Below are 16,511 nucleotides of genomic sequence, written 5' to 3'. Positions count from 1 at the left end.
CTTGTAAATAAAAATGGTTGATAATTAAGAATAAGAAAAGGAACAGTATAGCTTAATTTACACTACATCAATGTGCGCAGTGATTTAGTGGTCTTATTCATGTTAGTACATGTTTGTACATATTATTTTTAATAGAGGACTTTGCACCCCAATATTGCCCCTGACGATGAACATCATATCAACAATCCTGTCCGACTATGGCATGTAGAGAAAGTTAGAGTATCAATCAAAACTTTGAAGGATGACGGTTCGTCAGTTTACATAACTGACAAGACCATTTAACCTTTGCACAATCAGCTGCGGGGACCAAGGGTGTGATTCTGTCGAGGCCAAGAAGTGAATCTCGATAAAGCAGAACTAAAGATAGAATGAGTGGATATTTCCTAGGATATTTTCAGAGACACTTATGACACATCCATCTGTGACAGAACACAGAGTAGGAAACTTCCAAAAGGTCAACCCCTATATCTACAACCTCACTCTTTACTTTTAGTCTCAGTTCATAATTCTCTGCTTTCTATCACTTTACCGTCTTGTCTCCCTTTACCAGGACTGGTGCCACCATTCACTCACCCGTCGTTGTTGATATCAGTGGCTGCCACCGCGTAGCCAAAGTAAGACCCCATCTGGAACGCATTAAAACAAGACCCAGTTAGCCTGTAATTGTATCACTGTGCATAGATCCCTTTCTTTTCTTTTATTTACTTTCCCTGTGTCCTTGCTTTTGTACCCTCCAACAGAGACTTTCCTCCTCAATCTCTCAATCTCACAAGCCCCTAGGGTCTCCTCTGCTCGCCTTTCACTGAGAGCAGTGTTCGGGCTTCTGTAAAGTCGACAGGAGATAGGGGGTTTGGGGAAATTTTACTCCAAGAAATACTTTAGGGACTCGGTTCTGGTTTAATCTCATATCACGTATGATAAATTAGGGTCAGATTACGTCCCTGTGCGACTTTGGCTTCACAGTGATTTGTAGTACAGCCACACATTAGTGAGTGTAGAGACCCATGTGAGAGCCATGTTTCAATCCCCAGGCTTGTCTTACTGCGTTGCACATGAAAAACGGCTCGTATCAGTATGAATCAAATCACTGAGATACTTCGAGCCCCTAGACATATTTGGCAACCAGGGACTTTTGCTCAGCAAGCACTTCCTGCAGAGCAGTCATTAAAAATGTAGTCGTGTTTTAGAGAGAGATGTGGGATCAGCAAACTAAAGAAACCAAAACAGAATCCCAATATACTACTGATAAAATTTCTTTTTGTCTCTAAAACAAAATATATTCATGTTAAAAGTACTAGAAGGAGTTGAAGGGTAAGGATTCCAGAAAAAAAATCTGTTAAGACATTAGCTTCAGTTACTGAATCAACGTTTACAAATTCTCTTATTATTTTTCGTATAAAAATGTATCTGCTTCTGGTGTTGGGTTCATTTTCACCATTTCCATTCAGAAAATTCTTAAAAATATTCTCTTGACCAAATTAGTCCAATCTGAAATCTGGTTTCATTAAAGGGCTGGTAGAAAATGCAAGGGTTGTACTTTCCTGTTATAAAATTACATTGCAACAATAATAATAACGCTAATTGTATGAACACTGCAAATCAATACAAGCATTCAGGGAGAGGTAAATCATAAACACCTTCTCTAATATAGCATAAAATTGTATTCCAAACTTTGCAAGCACTAATAGGCCACATGGAATTGCCTGAGTTTGCAATGTGTGCTATACACTCCCTAATGGCACCTAATCTGCAGATGGCTGCATCAAATGAAAAATACTGTTCATAATTTAGCAGCTAAATAGAGCTGTTTTTCAGTTGAAATTTGGCAAAAGCCAAAAAAAGTTACAAATGCAAAGAAAATGCATTAGATAGCTCCCAGTTCCTGTGACTCCAGACATCTCTCCTTGCCAACCCACCTTTCTTGTCAATAAAACCCCTTAAGACGCCCTCCCTCCTTTGGGTCTGGCACACTTTCCTTAAACATGACAACATAGTGTGACACTTTAAAAATTATGCAAATAGAAAATGAAAAGCATCCTTCTCCATTTGGAAAAAAAAATCCCTGGATTTACTGTATCTCACGATGAAGAGCAGATACTGTTTCTAAAACATGAATTTCTAAAAACATAAATTTGAAGTTTGAATCTGGATCCAAAGACACTGCACTTCACAGTTAGTCAAAAGACATTTTAAGTGATTGTGGAGGTGTGTCAAATTTATATAGATGTCAGTAGGACAGGTAATTTAACATATGAAGTTATAGGTTTTTCATGGGTATTTGCGAGGGACCTACTAAAATCCTGTTGAAGATGTCTTTAAGTAAATTTTTATCTGCAAAGCATATTATCCTCATACTTAGTGTGTGCTTTCAGTAGCGTTTGATATGAAAAAAAATCCTACTTGTGCAATGACGTGAAATTTGTGAATTTTGATTATGTAATGTTCATGTGACAAAAAGCAGAAGGTGCAGAGGTGAAAGTCAAGAAAATAATAGGGAATGGAAAGTGACAAAAATAACATCTGTAGAAAGATATGATGCATGACAGATTGAGAGAACAGAGGTCAAGAGCAGATTGAAGAGAATATATTGCTTAATGTTATTTATGGTTTCAAAAGAGATATCTTGGTCATCTTTGTTGTTCTCGGTTATATAACAAAATTGCATTTCCAGAGAAAAATTAGACTTAAATTGCTGGAGAGAGAAAGTACTTGGATATTATTTTATATCAACAATTTACTCAGCACTCTCCAGCTGAACATTGCACACTTATATCTTGCTATATACGGACAATACTATCATATAACAAGATGTGAGGTCAAAGTCGTGTTTGACCTTTACGGCAATTACAAAGCACATTGGTTTCACCAATTTCATGCCAACATTTCCACAGCATGGAAATGATAATGTCACACATTCTATACACTCGCAATGATGATATACATTGACTATTGGCACACTCTGTCTTGTCTTTATGCCACTAACGTAGTGAGTATCTCCTACATAGAATAATAACATGCCTGGAAATATATTACAAATAACCTGTTTACCTTTTTAGTGAGGACAAGAATATTTAATTTTTAAAATAACCTGTGACATTTACCTATTTACTAGCTATATGAGCAGATGTATTTTGATTAAAGTGATATTCAATTTCATTCTCCTTCATACAATTAGCCAACCAGGAGGCCTACTCTATGTTAAGTAGTGAAAACTAGCAAAATTATAAAGACAAACAATAGTTAACAACACAATTGTGTCTTTGATATACTAGCCAGAATAAATCTCTGTGAGAAATTAAATTATATTCATTTTCACTATGGCTCCCGCTCAACTGAGCTGTTCAGCGACCAGCAGTTATAGACTTTGGAGACGCTTGGGAATGCACTGGTGTGTCAACCTCCTCTCACCTTCGGTCAATAAATCAAGTTTAAACGAAAAAATACTTCAAAATAAGATGTGCTTATGAGCACAAGCCAAAGCCACCATAAAATAACTTATTCCAGCACAGTACTAGGATATTCCTTTCTTTCATTGCTAACCTGACAAAACACACCAATTTTCCGAGCAGGAAATTTTCTGTTCAACAGACACGCATTAGATCCTCCCACTTTTAGTTTGGAACTTTACCATGTCAGTAAGTGATGGATGTGCCTGAAATTCTTAGTCACATTTCCAGCTTTGGTATGCACAGTGGGTGAGTAATCTGTCTGCTTATTACCCATAACAAAAATATAACTGACAGAACATTGAAGCAAGAAAATAGTTCCTCTATTTATGGCATAATGACCAATATTCTAGCCAGTGTCCTACAGCATTGGCTGCAACTCGGTGTGATTCACAGATTTTCAAAAATGCCAGTGGTTCATACTGTAAAAGCTCAAACTTGTGTAGTTCCACTTCCGCCCAGATATAAGTCCTCTACCTTCAATCCTCCTTTGCAATTGGCAACTGAAATGTGTACTCACACGATAAGCGAGCAACACTGGACGAAAGCCAGATGTCCACATACCTGCTCCCCTGTGACATTCAGCAACGACTCCAGATTCCTTCCGTTTAATATGGACACCTGTAAAAAGAGAATCGGTTTGAGTTCATGGTTCAGAATTCCAAAATGTAAAGCAAACTGAATGATTGAAGGTGTGTCATCTTCATTCAAGAGCATAGCAAGTGAAAAAACAATAATGACGCAAGTTTCATGTTTTGTGATATGGTAAAAAAAAAAAAAAGTTCAATAAATGTATTGGGACTCCTTACTAAACCATACAGCATGAGTCCTTTTGGAACTCCAGTGATGAAATCTGAAAAGCAAAGAGCAAACCGTTAGAATCGTCGGTCCAAAACTGATAGTGTACAGCTGAGTTTACATCTTTCTGGTTTTTCCTTTTATGTTCCAGCTGCATCAGATCAGCCTGATCATGTGAATTAAGACTGACAACTCAGACAGACATAAGGGGGTATTTTGGGAACTCTGCAGCATATAGATGACCCTCACCTTCCTCACTGTCCCCACTGAATTCTCCACCAGTCACAGAATAACCTACAGGAAAGACACAGAGAGAAATGGTTGGATGATTGCTGGAGGAATAATGTTTTTATTACAATGAATATTGCAGAAGAAAAGTCTTCATGGAAATGTATCTTGAAAACTATTTTATGAAGTGTCTACATGTGAACAGTCAACAGATTGCTTGTTAGGGATATCAGGCACAGGGAAGACGTCACATTGATTTACCACTTCCCTGCCATTGACAAGATTTGTTTTGACTTATCCTGCAGGATAAGAATTATTTGACAAAAAGGAACACACAAACATGGAAGAAGGGGTCAACTAGCTAGTGGATGTGTTCGCTGAGCTCAGATGGCCTTTTACCCAGCTTTTCTTTTCAAAATCAAAGTCCTAGTACAGGGTGTGCAGCAGCTGTGCTACATTATAAATAGTAATGAAAATAACAATGAAACGAGGGGGTGGGTGAGAAAGGTAAGAAATTTGAGGAGTTTTTGAAAGGCCCTGCATGGAAAAGTGTGTTGCATCTGGTCACATTGAAAATTGTAACACTTGTAAACCGCTGCTTTGTATAGCTGTGATGGTACGATATGGTACCCCGATATAAATGCACTGTACTTTTCTCACCAAGGTAACTGTCGTCATAGCTCCCCTGCACCTGCCGCGTTTGAATCTGACCAGCAACTGAGAGCAGAAAGTAAGAGGGGTAGTAGGCCTTAACAATCTCATCTGGGGCAGCAGAGATCAGCTGTCCTGCAGAACAGAGAAGTATCAAAGGGTAAAAGATAAAGCGTTAGATTGGGACATATGACCTTCAAACTGGAGCCCATTGACTGAAATAGAAAATGAACTAATGTCCTCTGACTCCTCATACCTCCTAAAAATCTATTTGTTGTTGCAAATTCTTGCAAGCTCACCTTGCCAGTAAAAACTGCCAGGGCCTCCGAGCACAATCCTTCCATCCTGTAACACACAACAAAAAAATAGCAGAACCTCAGACTCTGCTTGTTTCATCAGGAGATACAACAACCTCTGCGATTTTGATGTAGGCAGTGTAATCTCCAGTGCTTATTTCAGCCAAAAAGGAAAACAATGACCTGTAACTACTTCAACTAATATTGCTCCTACCTTGGTGAAGTCAGCACTAAATCCACCTTGACAATAACCCTGTCCAGCAGGTCCATGTCTTTCTGTCGAGAAAAGCAAGAAACATGGCAATTGGATGCAAAAGAGTTTAGCTCTTGCCTTCTTGTTCATTCTGCTTTTGTCAAGTTTACCATCTGGTTGAATTGTGCAATCAGAATGAAAAATTATTCCACAAACATACAAAACTGTTTTTTTTTCGCTTTATAAATGTTACGTTTCTCTTGGACTGAGGCAAGTTTGGTACTAAATTGGATGGACAAACTTGTTGGCGGTCTATTCCTGTGACCTCGAGGACGCCTTGCATTGCGGTAACTCACCTGTTCGGCAGGGAGCGTATTCCACAAATGTTTTGAGGCCATCGACGGAGAGGTAGCAAGTTCCAGTCACATCAGCAAAGGGGATGTCATGTTCTGTCCTCCAGTAATACCTGGGAGCACAAGCCTGGAAAAACAACCAAGATGGAGCCATTTTACAAGCTGATTGTGTTTTCTAGCTATGGCTAGAAAACATATGACATATGTCTTAGCCATATGACTATGGCTAAGACCTAAATCTCCTTTTTTGGTCTTGTAGACTCGTAAGCTTGAAAAAGTTACATGAAAACTGAATATTGGAAGATCCATTTTGACCTTGATTTGTATGTGAAAATGAAGAAAATATTAATTTGATGACAACAAAAGAACCAATCATCTAACCAGACAGATTGGACATCGTATCACTGGAAATTTGACTGTTGCGCAATTTGTGACTCTCTGGGTTCACATCTAGGTTATTTCTAATATTTAAAGTGTGAATGCAGATATATATGCAGATATATATAGTTTTTTATGACATATACATACATACATATAAGTATGTGTGTATATATATATATATGTGTGTGTGTGTATGTATATATATATATATATACATACATAAAGTATATATACTTTTTTGCTACATATATATACATATATGCAAGTGTGTGTGTATGTGTATATATATATATATATATATATATATATATATATATATATATATATATATATTTCAAAATACATTGGAACTGCGCATCAAGGCATTTAGTTTCTTTCAGTTACATACTCTCCTTAACTCATCCCTCACTTGAATACTGACAGTGCAAGAGCTGCAACAAATCAAATCTTAGGACATCCATTATACCTATTAAACACATGTGCTTCCTCCTAAGTTTGCTGTCAATACACTTTCAGACTTTAATGTTTCAACTTTAGGGGTTTGTTAGTTAACTTGATTTTAATCTTTATTGAAATGTATCGTCTGAGGAAAAATAAATGAAACAAATTAATCTTTCTAGTATGACACTGATACCAACCTGGAGGAAATTGCAACCGCAGTGACACCTTATAATAACTTTGTGGCCTCTAAGGTACAACTGTTCACAGACTTATCTTAAAGTCAAATAATGAAAAAAACAAAACAGTTTCTTACACAAGGAAGTCTTACACAAGAGTGCAAACAATGGAGGAACTGACCATTTACCTTTGAATAAACAAAACATGTGTCCCCTCCATTCTGCTTTGTTAGCATGACATCATGTAATGCCAGTTAAAGCCACCTCTTGCATGCAGAGCACCAGCTCCATTAGAGCCATCATCAACAGAGAGACAACAGTTACTGAGATGAACGAGCTATTCGTTCTTTTTAGATCATCAGGCTACATCAAGCAACTCTACTTAGGGAAATACGGAAAACAGCCACCTGGAAGACATTACATTTTGTGGTTTCATTAGAACATACTGTGAATAACAAGCCTCGGCAATAGATGCATTTCTGGAGCTCTTTCATAGAATTGATGTGGGATTCTGGCTGTAATTTAACAACTCAGATTGACCAAACATTAAGGAATCATTCTTACCAGTATACTGCTGCCATGGGAACGCACTGTGGCTCCAAACCACTGATGGGATTTGAACTCGACCTGAGTTTTGACTCTGTTTATATAGAAATACTGATCACCTGGATAAAGACAGAGAAAAAGAAGGGATTAAAGGGGTGCAAGACACTCATTTAAAAATGTCTTATAGTCAGTTGACTACATTCAGGGGACCGAGAAAGGAAAAAAATGATGTGTCATAAGTTTCTATTTTAAGTTAGTCAATGATCATCCAGTCATCTGGAGTCATCTGTGGTGTCGGAACTTCGTTCGGGAGTTTTCCCCACATGTTCCTGGCTTTTTACATGGATATTTTATGGCGCTGTTCCCGGGGTCTGCAGTCTTAATCCATCCTCCATGCTATGGCAGACATCAGACGGCTCAAAGGGACTTGGACCTTGTTGTTACTGTAACCCAAACGGCTGTACCTCATTGTCAGAGTCTGTTTTAAGAGGCCCGAGCAGTGCTAAGCAAGAAACATTGATGGGAAGGGGGAGGTCAGCTGTAGGGGCCATACTTTTGAAGCACCAATGCAGTTTTTTTTTATTTTCCACTCTATGCTGTTAATACAATGAGAGGCAAATGGAAGTATCCCAAAATGTTTCTAGTTTAATTGTTTTTCCTGGTCGAAAAAATAACTGCCGATGCCAGATAAGTGAGCCAGGTGGCCTTTATGTCATATCAATCACTATGAAAAAAAATTCCCTTTCCTTTCTTTCCTTCGACCTGCTCAGTAAAATCTTATGACTAATCACTTTTTGTAAATTCTGCACCTTTCTTTCATTTACTGCGAGACAAAAAAGAAAACTTTCGTCCACACACACCTTACTGCCTGAAGCTTATAGCATCACCAAACAATTTATAAATTTGTAAGTAACCATAAGTTTTCCTCTTTTCTTGATATATGTGGCGACTGTCTTCAACAGAGTGATGACATAAAGTCTTCTGGCGGCAACAAAGTGGGTTTGTTTGGTTACTGGAGACTTGGCTCTGTCTTCTAACACTCCATGAATTCTGGGGCCAGTAATGGGAAATGCAAGAGAAAGAGGAGAAAAAAAAACGTGAGCACAGACTAAGACGTGCTCACTGGCCAATTCTTAAGATACACCTAGATAGAAGGTAATGGACAGTAATTCAGTAGCTGGATCAACTACTATGTTCAAGAGAATTATAATGTTTGGTTTTTATTGTGGTTCAGGGAGGGCTTGATTTATTTCAGAGGTCACTTTGGAGGCAGTGTTTTACGGTGTGGTTAAAATGTATTGGGTTGTAAAGAACATATGGAATATTTTCTCTACCCCGATGCATTTAAATGAAACATTTGTATTCTCAAGCAAGTTCAACAGCAGCACATACAACTGCATCTTAGGTGGCACTGAAATAAATCAAGACCTGCCTTTGATATTTGTCAAAAAATATAATGAATCATAAGTCAAATAACATTTTTTAGGGTTACTACTGATTGTTTAATACAGCCTACAGTTGCTACAGGGGTAAATACAAATTTGTATTTGATGCCTTTTGAAACTAATACTGCAATCTTAGATACTGTAAATACAAAGATGTTTACATTTGGAGGTTTTTGTATAGAAGGCCACATTATCAAAGAAAAATTATAAAAACTCTTACGCGAAAAATGCAATGAGAGACTTTTGCAACAGCACAATATAAAACCTTACAAATATATATGGGCTATTGGATGTTAAAATTTGTTTGCACAACATTTTAGAATCATACAGGTTGTTTCAAGTTGCAACTAACTAACATAATTATCTTTAAAAATGAGTATATCTCGACATATTTGTTTTTCTCTTGCCTTTTAAATCGTATTTCAGCTTTAGCCAACAAGGTCTAAAACATGACGCAGGTTGGGTTTGTAAACAGGTTGTAAGTCTCTATTTATGTACGCAGCGTTTGTGTGGTCACGGGGCTCAGACTGGGTAAACCACAATTCCATATCATGCGTGCGATTAGAAAAGCCCTGTGATCATCAAACACTGAGGTCCTTATCGCTTCCTGCATTTTTGATGAAGATAATTACTTTCTAGCAGGGCTTGGGGCAGCCCAGGTCCTCTGGGGTCCTTGTCCCCATAATGACACCGCTCTAATTAAAGACGGATCACAACACTGGGCCCGAGTCCAACAGGAAATCACAGCTCTGTGGAAACACTGAAAACATGGCCCATGCCCCAAAAAGGAGACCTTACCGAAGGATGGAGGAAAGATAAAGCCACCATTAAAAAACACAGGAGGGACATGAAAGGCCGCTTTCCATCAAAACAGGGAAATTATGGATTTTGAGCTTTAGGATGGCAGGGAGACACACTTTTGACCTCGGAGGCGAACACAGCGGCCCCCTAACTCATGATGCTCCCCATAGCGATCCTCAGCCACTTTTATGGCTGGTTAGACACAGCTGAATTTTTACTACATAAATAGTTCTGTCTCAACTGTTTAACAGTGCCATTAAGGAAAGTGGCTTTTTATTCCCTGGAACCATGTGATTTACCAACCGCTGCTGTGATTATGATTCAGGGAAAGGGATCTTCTCAGGACTTAAAACACTGAGCACTTTTTCAATTCTTGCTTTGCTTCTTTGTATCTGATGCTGTAAAAGAGCTGAACATTGGCTTACACTTAACAGGAAACCCTACCTTGCTTGTCGAAGTTGATAATGCTGCAGTTAGTTTGGCTCCACGGGCAAACGAACACTGCTCCGCCTTCAGTAATGTTGGGCTGGCTGGTGTTTGCTTTTGGAGCGCCGATCAAAATACTGACACTAGAAGGCAAAGGGGGGAAAAGAGAATGCAATGTTGCGGTGAAGAAATTAGTCTGGAGGAAGTTCAAGAAACAGCTGCAATAATTTGAACTTGTATGCATTTAGGGTGTACAAATAAGGTTTCTGCATTCCCATAGCTGATGGAAGCATTAAATATATATTTATACATAGAACCAAGGAACTTCCTTGGATTTGTTAATTAGAGAAAACCACATCATATCAATAAGGAATGCTATAAGAAACAGATCTGTTACTTCAAAAACCAGCCCACATACTTCTTCCTTGGGTCTTGTAAGGTACAGGAAGGGTGTTTAAAGACAAAAAGTGAAAAGTATTTCTGCATATTTTCACTCCAGTACAGTCTGAGACTGAGAGCAAAGCAAAAGCATATGAGGCTAACAGCAAAACAGATGCTTCAACCAAACATTATCTCTGTGTCTGTTTGTGTGTGAGTAACATATGCATGTACACGTCCAAATTTACAGCTACAGGGCTCTGTATCTGCGCGTATGCAGTTTCAAGGTTTTCAGCAGCCATACTAATAAGACCTGGCCTAAAGTGAATGGCAGTGTTGACTGATGACATTAGCAGAGAGAGAACAGACCCTGTACCAGCCCCCAACCACCACTCAAAAAAGTGTAGGAAACAGGAAGAATCATAGATGACTGAATTGTAAGTGCATGTTTTAAGTCTCCATGATCTTTACAAGTACAATCTGAATCAATAAAAAGACTATTAAATTAGAACCTAAAATATTGCATAAGTCACTCAATAATATGATGTTATCCAACTTAAATTCCTGGTGTGTTTAATGGGAAATGAAATAAGCATTCTTTTTCTTCAAGCCATGTTTAACATGAACATCTGTTAATGAAGGAAATGGCTTAGAGGCATTACATGTTCAAAGTATAACATCATTTTGCTGAAGGATTTATGACTTCACAAAAAGACTAAACACCCAGAGACCGAATACAAGTAGTGGATGGAGCTTCCACATCTGAAATGCTAAAAGTCACAAAGTCAGCCAAAGACCCTTTAACGTTGATTCTTTATAATGGCCAGCAAACCTTCAAAATAGAAATGATCCTACTTAACGGACATATGTTCTTCTTAATTGTGCCCCTTAATTAAATTTCAAAATTGATCTTTTTAATTGTGACTTTGAAAGCTCAAAATACTACTATTAAGTAATTCATTTTTTCATTCAAAGTCCTACTTCTCTTCCAGGACTAGAGTCCAGTAGCAGCCAGATGAGTAAGTCAACCCATCCTTTCAACTTCCCAGAAAACTTCCTAGAGTGTTCTGAGAGGTGTTCTCATACCAAACAGTGCATCATGGCCCAAACACATGGCCCTTCATCAGCTGCATGTGTCAATAGCACCTCTAATGGAGGGCACACAAGAGCCATCCTTATCAGGTGCCCAAACCACCTCAATTGAGGTGAAGTAGCTCTACTTTGAGAGCCCCCCCCCCACCACCACCACCAAAGATGTAAGATGTCTGTTCTCCTCAACCTATCTCTAAGGCTCAGGCTGGACTGCTGGTTTCAACCAATGGGCTCTCTGAGTGCCACCATAACAAGTACCGATGACGTTCTGACCACAGTTCCCATAAGCCCCTTCCACAATAGAGTGCCTGAAAATGGGCAATTACAATACCGTGACCCAAACCTTGCCCCATAATGCAGACTGTGCAAGCTATTAAATCTAAATTGTTTTAGAGGTTTAATGGTCAGCAAGTACTCTTGGTGTGGCCACTTGTATTACGACAAAGATTCTCCATTGTATCCCCTCTATTCAAAATTTGCATGCAGACAAATATGGTTTCATCCATTCTTTTTACAACAAGATTTTCAGAGATTCACCCTCTCATCCACACCACTCCAGAAGGTTCAAACATCAAACTAGAAAAGCTTACATATGTTGATGACAATGTATCAGTTAAGAATTTCTGGATTTCTTATAGAATGCAGCATCTAGAAACAATTAAATTGTCATATATATTTGCATCCTAGTCAGGTTTTTTCTTCCCTGATTCATTCTGCATATTACATAGGTAATGGTTCATTCTACACAGATAGCTCAGACAAGGTGTAGCAAACATTGTAGTTTTTACTTGCAGTAGTTGTACAGTTATATTTTGCTTTTGCAATACAAATACTGCATTCAAGCATAGGACGTGAGCAACTCAAGCCAACAATTTTCATTAATCGTTCTGTGATATTAATTTCTGTGATAATTTTCTTGAGTGACTGGTTGTGTCCATTCTCTTGTTGTTGCTATATCTTTCCATGGTCTTACCAAGTTTTCATAAATTGTCAAGAAAAAGCATTGAACTCTTATACAGAAGGCACCAGTTGATTAGAACAGTTCCTCAGTAAAACTCAGGTCACAATAGTGGCCAGTTTGTTAAAGGAATGAGATCATATGTGATTTCACGGATTGCTGATGCAATTAAAGTGGACTGAACAAAACCCTTCTGAACCAAAAAAAAAATATATCACTTAATCAATTTTTAGATATTCATCTTTTACTGCAAACATTGTTTCACATTTCTAAGCACTAGAAGTGACGACAAACATCTGGAACAACCAAAAGATAAGCAATAAATCTCTTATGGTTGAGACGTTGAACTGGCAGGGATATTCAAAACATCATTTTTTTTTATCAATGTCTACATATCCCTTTCTTTTCCTTTTAGAAATTGAATGCAGGCTTGAAAAGTTACAGAACTCATATTACAACATTTTAATTAAAGTAATTAAAGTAATTAAAATGTGTTTAATGTCTAAATTAGGAAAAATTATGTGCCATAAGGAATATGGGGGAAAAGTCACACCTCACATATTCCACAGTGGTGCTGGTCCACAAATGCCATTTGAGAGCATGATACAGTAAATGAACTAACGTATAACAGAGCAAAGTGGAACACTGAGTGATGATGTGTTCTGAAAAAGCACCTGCATGCGCCTTTGACTACTGACTGGAAATTTGTGCTGAGACAAAAACAATGCAGTCACTATTGTACATAACTAGTAATCAGGCTACAACATGCATATAGACCGACTGCATCACACCAGAGATTAAACCGATTATGAATACAGTGTTTGCCATAATTTGCCTATTGTGATATATTTAATAAGAAGCTCTTTATTTACATGCAATTCTGTAAATCATCTTTTTTTTTTTACTCAGCAGAATTATGAAGTAAAGAATAGGTCAGAAAGGAATAAAAGTTCTACTTTATCCAATTCAACATCTTGGAAATTACTTTAATCATCAGAGCTTAGTTACAAAAACTGAGTATTTCCTCACAGGAAAATATCAACAATCATTAAAACATTACTTCCACTACTGTTAACCCTCAAACATGTGACGAAGTGAGGGAAACACATCAATAACATGTTATACTTACTCATATGGCAGAGTTTAAACTGAGCAGCTGTGTACACATGGGTACATGAAACTGAATACTTTTTTGCTACAAGCTGCTATCAAACAAAAATAAAAGCCTCATCCCGATGTTTGATTTCAACAAATGGAGGTCTGTATTTCACTAATTGGCGTCTTCTAGAACCTGCTGTTATCAGATTATCAGATTGAAGATTTTAAAATAAGCTTAAATGCAGATATGCATGGGATTCCTGTCATCATCGACTAAGAGCTTTCGGATGACGTAACACAACCTCCTGAGGTTTGAGGAACACTGAGTGTTAACAACTGATACTGTGGCTATTTAGTGTGGAAAAACTAAAAAGTACATAAAACATTAAAAATGAAACATCACGACCCATCATCAGCACTGTCTAGTAATCAATGTCATGAAGCCAACTACATCAAAAAAAAAAGGGTGCAATGACCACAGCCTCTTAAAACCACATAATACCACCACCACAAAATCCCATGCAACATTAAAACAAAACCAATGTCAAATAAAATCCTTTGTCATTATTAAGACAAAAAAAATACCCCGATGCATCTACTTGAATAGAGCCATTTAAGTCTCACTACTAATTATCCACAAGGACATCTGTCCAGAGCTCGGAGTATATTCAGGACAACTTTTTAAATGTTAGGAAAACAGATGTGAACTGTATTATGGTCAAATCGTCCTCCAAATATATCTATTGCTAATGTTTTCATGTTTTTAAAGACACACACAGTTGAAGTAACTCATTGATCATACCAAACTTCTTTCCATCTGTTATTTAACTCTTTCTTTTTTTCCAATGCATCTGAGTTGCTTCACAACATTTTTCAAACTTTTTTTTATTTTAATACTACAAAATACCTCGAACAGAAATTCAGCTCAAAAAGCTGCAGCCACACATCCCTTCTGGAAGCAGTAAAGCTTTGTTAGCAGACAAAAAGTTACAACTCACAGCTCTTGCATTTTACTGCATAAACTGCTAAAACTTGGGTATTTATCAGTGTTTGTGACTCCTGTACATGATGACATTAAACCTCAAGTTGGAAAACTTTTTTGCACAAGCATCCTAAGAGGCTTTCGGAAAATAACCTGCCATAGATTTTACCAAGTATAGCATTATACCTACATTTCAACATGTGTGTGTCTCTATTTAACAGGATGGAAACGTGTGTGTTCCACACTTGAAGGTATTACCGCTGGGTCAAGGTAAGAAGAACATGCTTGATCTTTGACTTTATCACTCCACAGTAACTCATCTGTCGACAGATTGAATCCGGCAGGAAACCCCTTGTTGCTATGACTGTAGAATATTATTAAGTGAAGGATTTACATATCGCTGCTCTGCAGTTTAACCCCCTGCTTTTAATCCACTGCCATTACACACAGACTCGCATGTCTGTTTCCAATCATAGTTGAGCTGGAATCCGGCGTGTGTGTGTGTGTGTGTGTGTGTGTGTGTGTGTGTGTGTGTGTGTGTGTGTGTGTGTGTGTGTGTGTGTGTGTGTGTGTGTTGGGGGGGAAAAAAGAGTTTTATTTGAGGATTTGATGTAACATTATATTCAAACATTTCAATCATTCGATCTCTCATGTGTCATCATTGATCATGATTTTGAAAATCAAACTTTAACATCCATGCCGACTTTGTAAATGTTTTGTGAGAAATGTGGCTTCGTTCATCTGGGTAAAGAGCAAAAAAAAGAAAAAAAAAAAAACATCAATGAGAATTTCCAATGTAGGAAGATGTCACTCTTATTCCAAACCCTCTCAGATACTGGAAGAAACGCCTATGAATTTATTTATCTATTACTCGATCTTTTCCATAAACTTTTTTTCCAGATGATGATGCGGGGGGATTACCTGGAAGATTCGCTGAAAAACTCCACAGAGTAGCCGAAGTGACTTCCCGGTGGTCCGGTGAAAACGACGCGCCGCTCCTCGTCCAGGTTAAACGCTGCGCCGCCGCGCAGCAGAAGCGCCGCCGCTACAGGTAGAAGCAGCGCGGCGCAGGGGGAGCGTTTTTCCCGCGAACGGGTAGATGATGCGATTCCAGGAAGGGTGCCCATCTCTTCTTCTTCGGAGCGTCGGTTCTTTCATTGAACGGCTGCAGCGCACGACGCATCATCCGTGCCGGTCCCAGTGAAGGACTGTGCGGGTCGTGGTCATGAAAGGAGCGCGGCGGTTAATCCGTGGAACTCTGGCAGGTCTGGAGCACCGATCTGCTCGGAGGACCGGAGGGTGGGGGAGGAGTAACGGGGAGGGGAGGGAATCACTACAACCTCCTTTTGGGGTGGAGCTTTTCCCTTCGAAACCCCCTGCCTCCAAAAAAAAAAAAAAAAAAAAAAGGATTATGTGAAGGATTATCGCCCTGTGAATTTATAATACTGACATCTTTTAAGAATCTAATTTGATGATGTTATTTAGGCTCATTCCATTTGTACATTAATTTTATTTGATTATTTATGGATTTGGGAAAGAGTAGTGGAAACTAGACTGAGAGCAGAAGTCAGCATTTGTGAATATGGCTTCGTGCCTAGAAGGAGTACTACAGATGGGGTATTTACTTTGAGAATGGTAGTAGAGAAGTACAGAGAAGGCCAGAGTGAGCCGCCTTTTGTTTTTGTAGACCTAGAAAAAGCATATCACAGGGTGCCAAGAGAGGAACTGTGGTATTGTATGAGGAAGTCTGGAGTGGCCGAGAAGTATGTTAGACTGGTGCAGGACATGTATGCTCACTGTGAGACAGTGGTACGGTGTGCTG

At 38.4% G+C, this 16,511-nt stretch overlaps 1 protein-coding gene across 1 annotated transcript in view; it reads right to left on the bottom strand.

The window, feature by feature from the left end:
* The window catches only part of LOC147222200 (integrin alpha-5-like), a 46,731-nt gene extending 30,668 nt beyond the window's left edge, over positions 1 to 16,063 (bottom strand). Inside the window, exons 1-11 of the mRNA XM_086169050.1 lie at positions 15,611 to 16,063; positions 10,200 to 10,324; positions 7,528 to 7,628; positions 5,969 to 6,092; positions 5,634 to 5,695; positions 5,423 to 5,468; positions 5,133 to 5,258; positions 4,494 to 4,538; positions 4,256 to 4,299; positions 4,011 to 4,067; positions 574 to 626 (exon numbers count right to left, since the gene is read on the bottom strand). Coding sequence (XP_086025176.1) covers positions 574 to 626; positions 4,011 to 4,067; positions 4,256 to 4,299; positions 4,494 to 4,538; positions 5,133 to 5,258; positions 5,423 to 5,468; positions 5,634 to 5,695; positions 5,969 to 6,092; positions 7,528 to 7,628; positions 10,200 to 10,324; positions 15,611 to 15,816 — 989 coding nt within the window. The 5' untranslated portion in view covers positions 15,817 to 16,063. The remainder of the gene's footprint in view (positions 1 to 573; positions 627 to 4,010; positions 4,068 to 4,255; positions 4,300 to 4,493; positions 4,539 to 5,132; positions 5,259 to 5,422; positions 5,469 to 5,633; positions 5,696 to 5,968; positions 6,093 to 7,527; positions 7,629 to 10,199; positions 10,325 to 15,610) is intronic.
* Between the last annotated feature and the right edge of the window lie 448 nt (positions 16,064 to 16,511).

Source organism: Fistularia commersonii, chromosome 21 (assembly GCF_037954325.1).
Source record: "Fistularia commersonii isolate RoL2024-O1a breed Wild chromosome 21, RoL_Fcom_v1.0, whole genome shotgun sequence".
NCBI lineage: Eukaryota > Metazoa > Chordata > Actinopteri > Syngnathiformes > Fistulariidae > Fistularia > Fistularia commersonii.
This window is presented reverse-complemented; position numbering and strand designations above follow the sequence as displayed.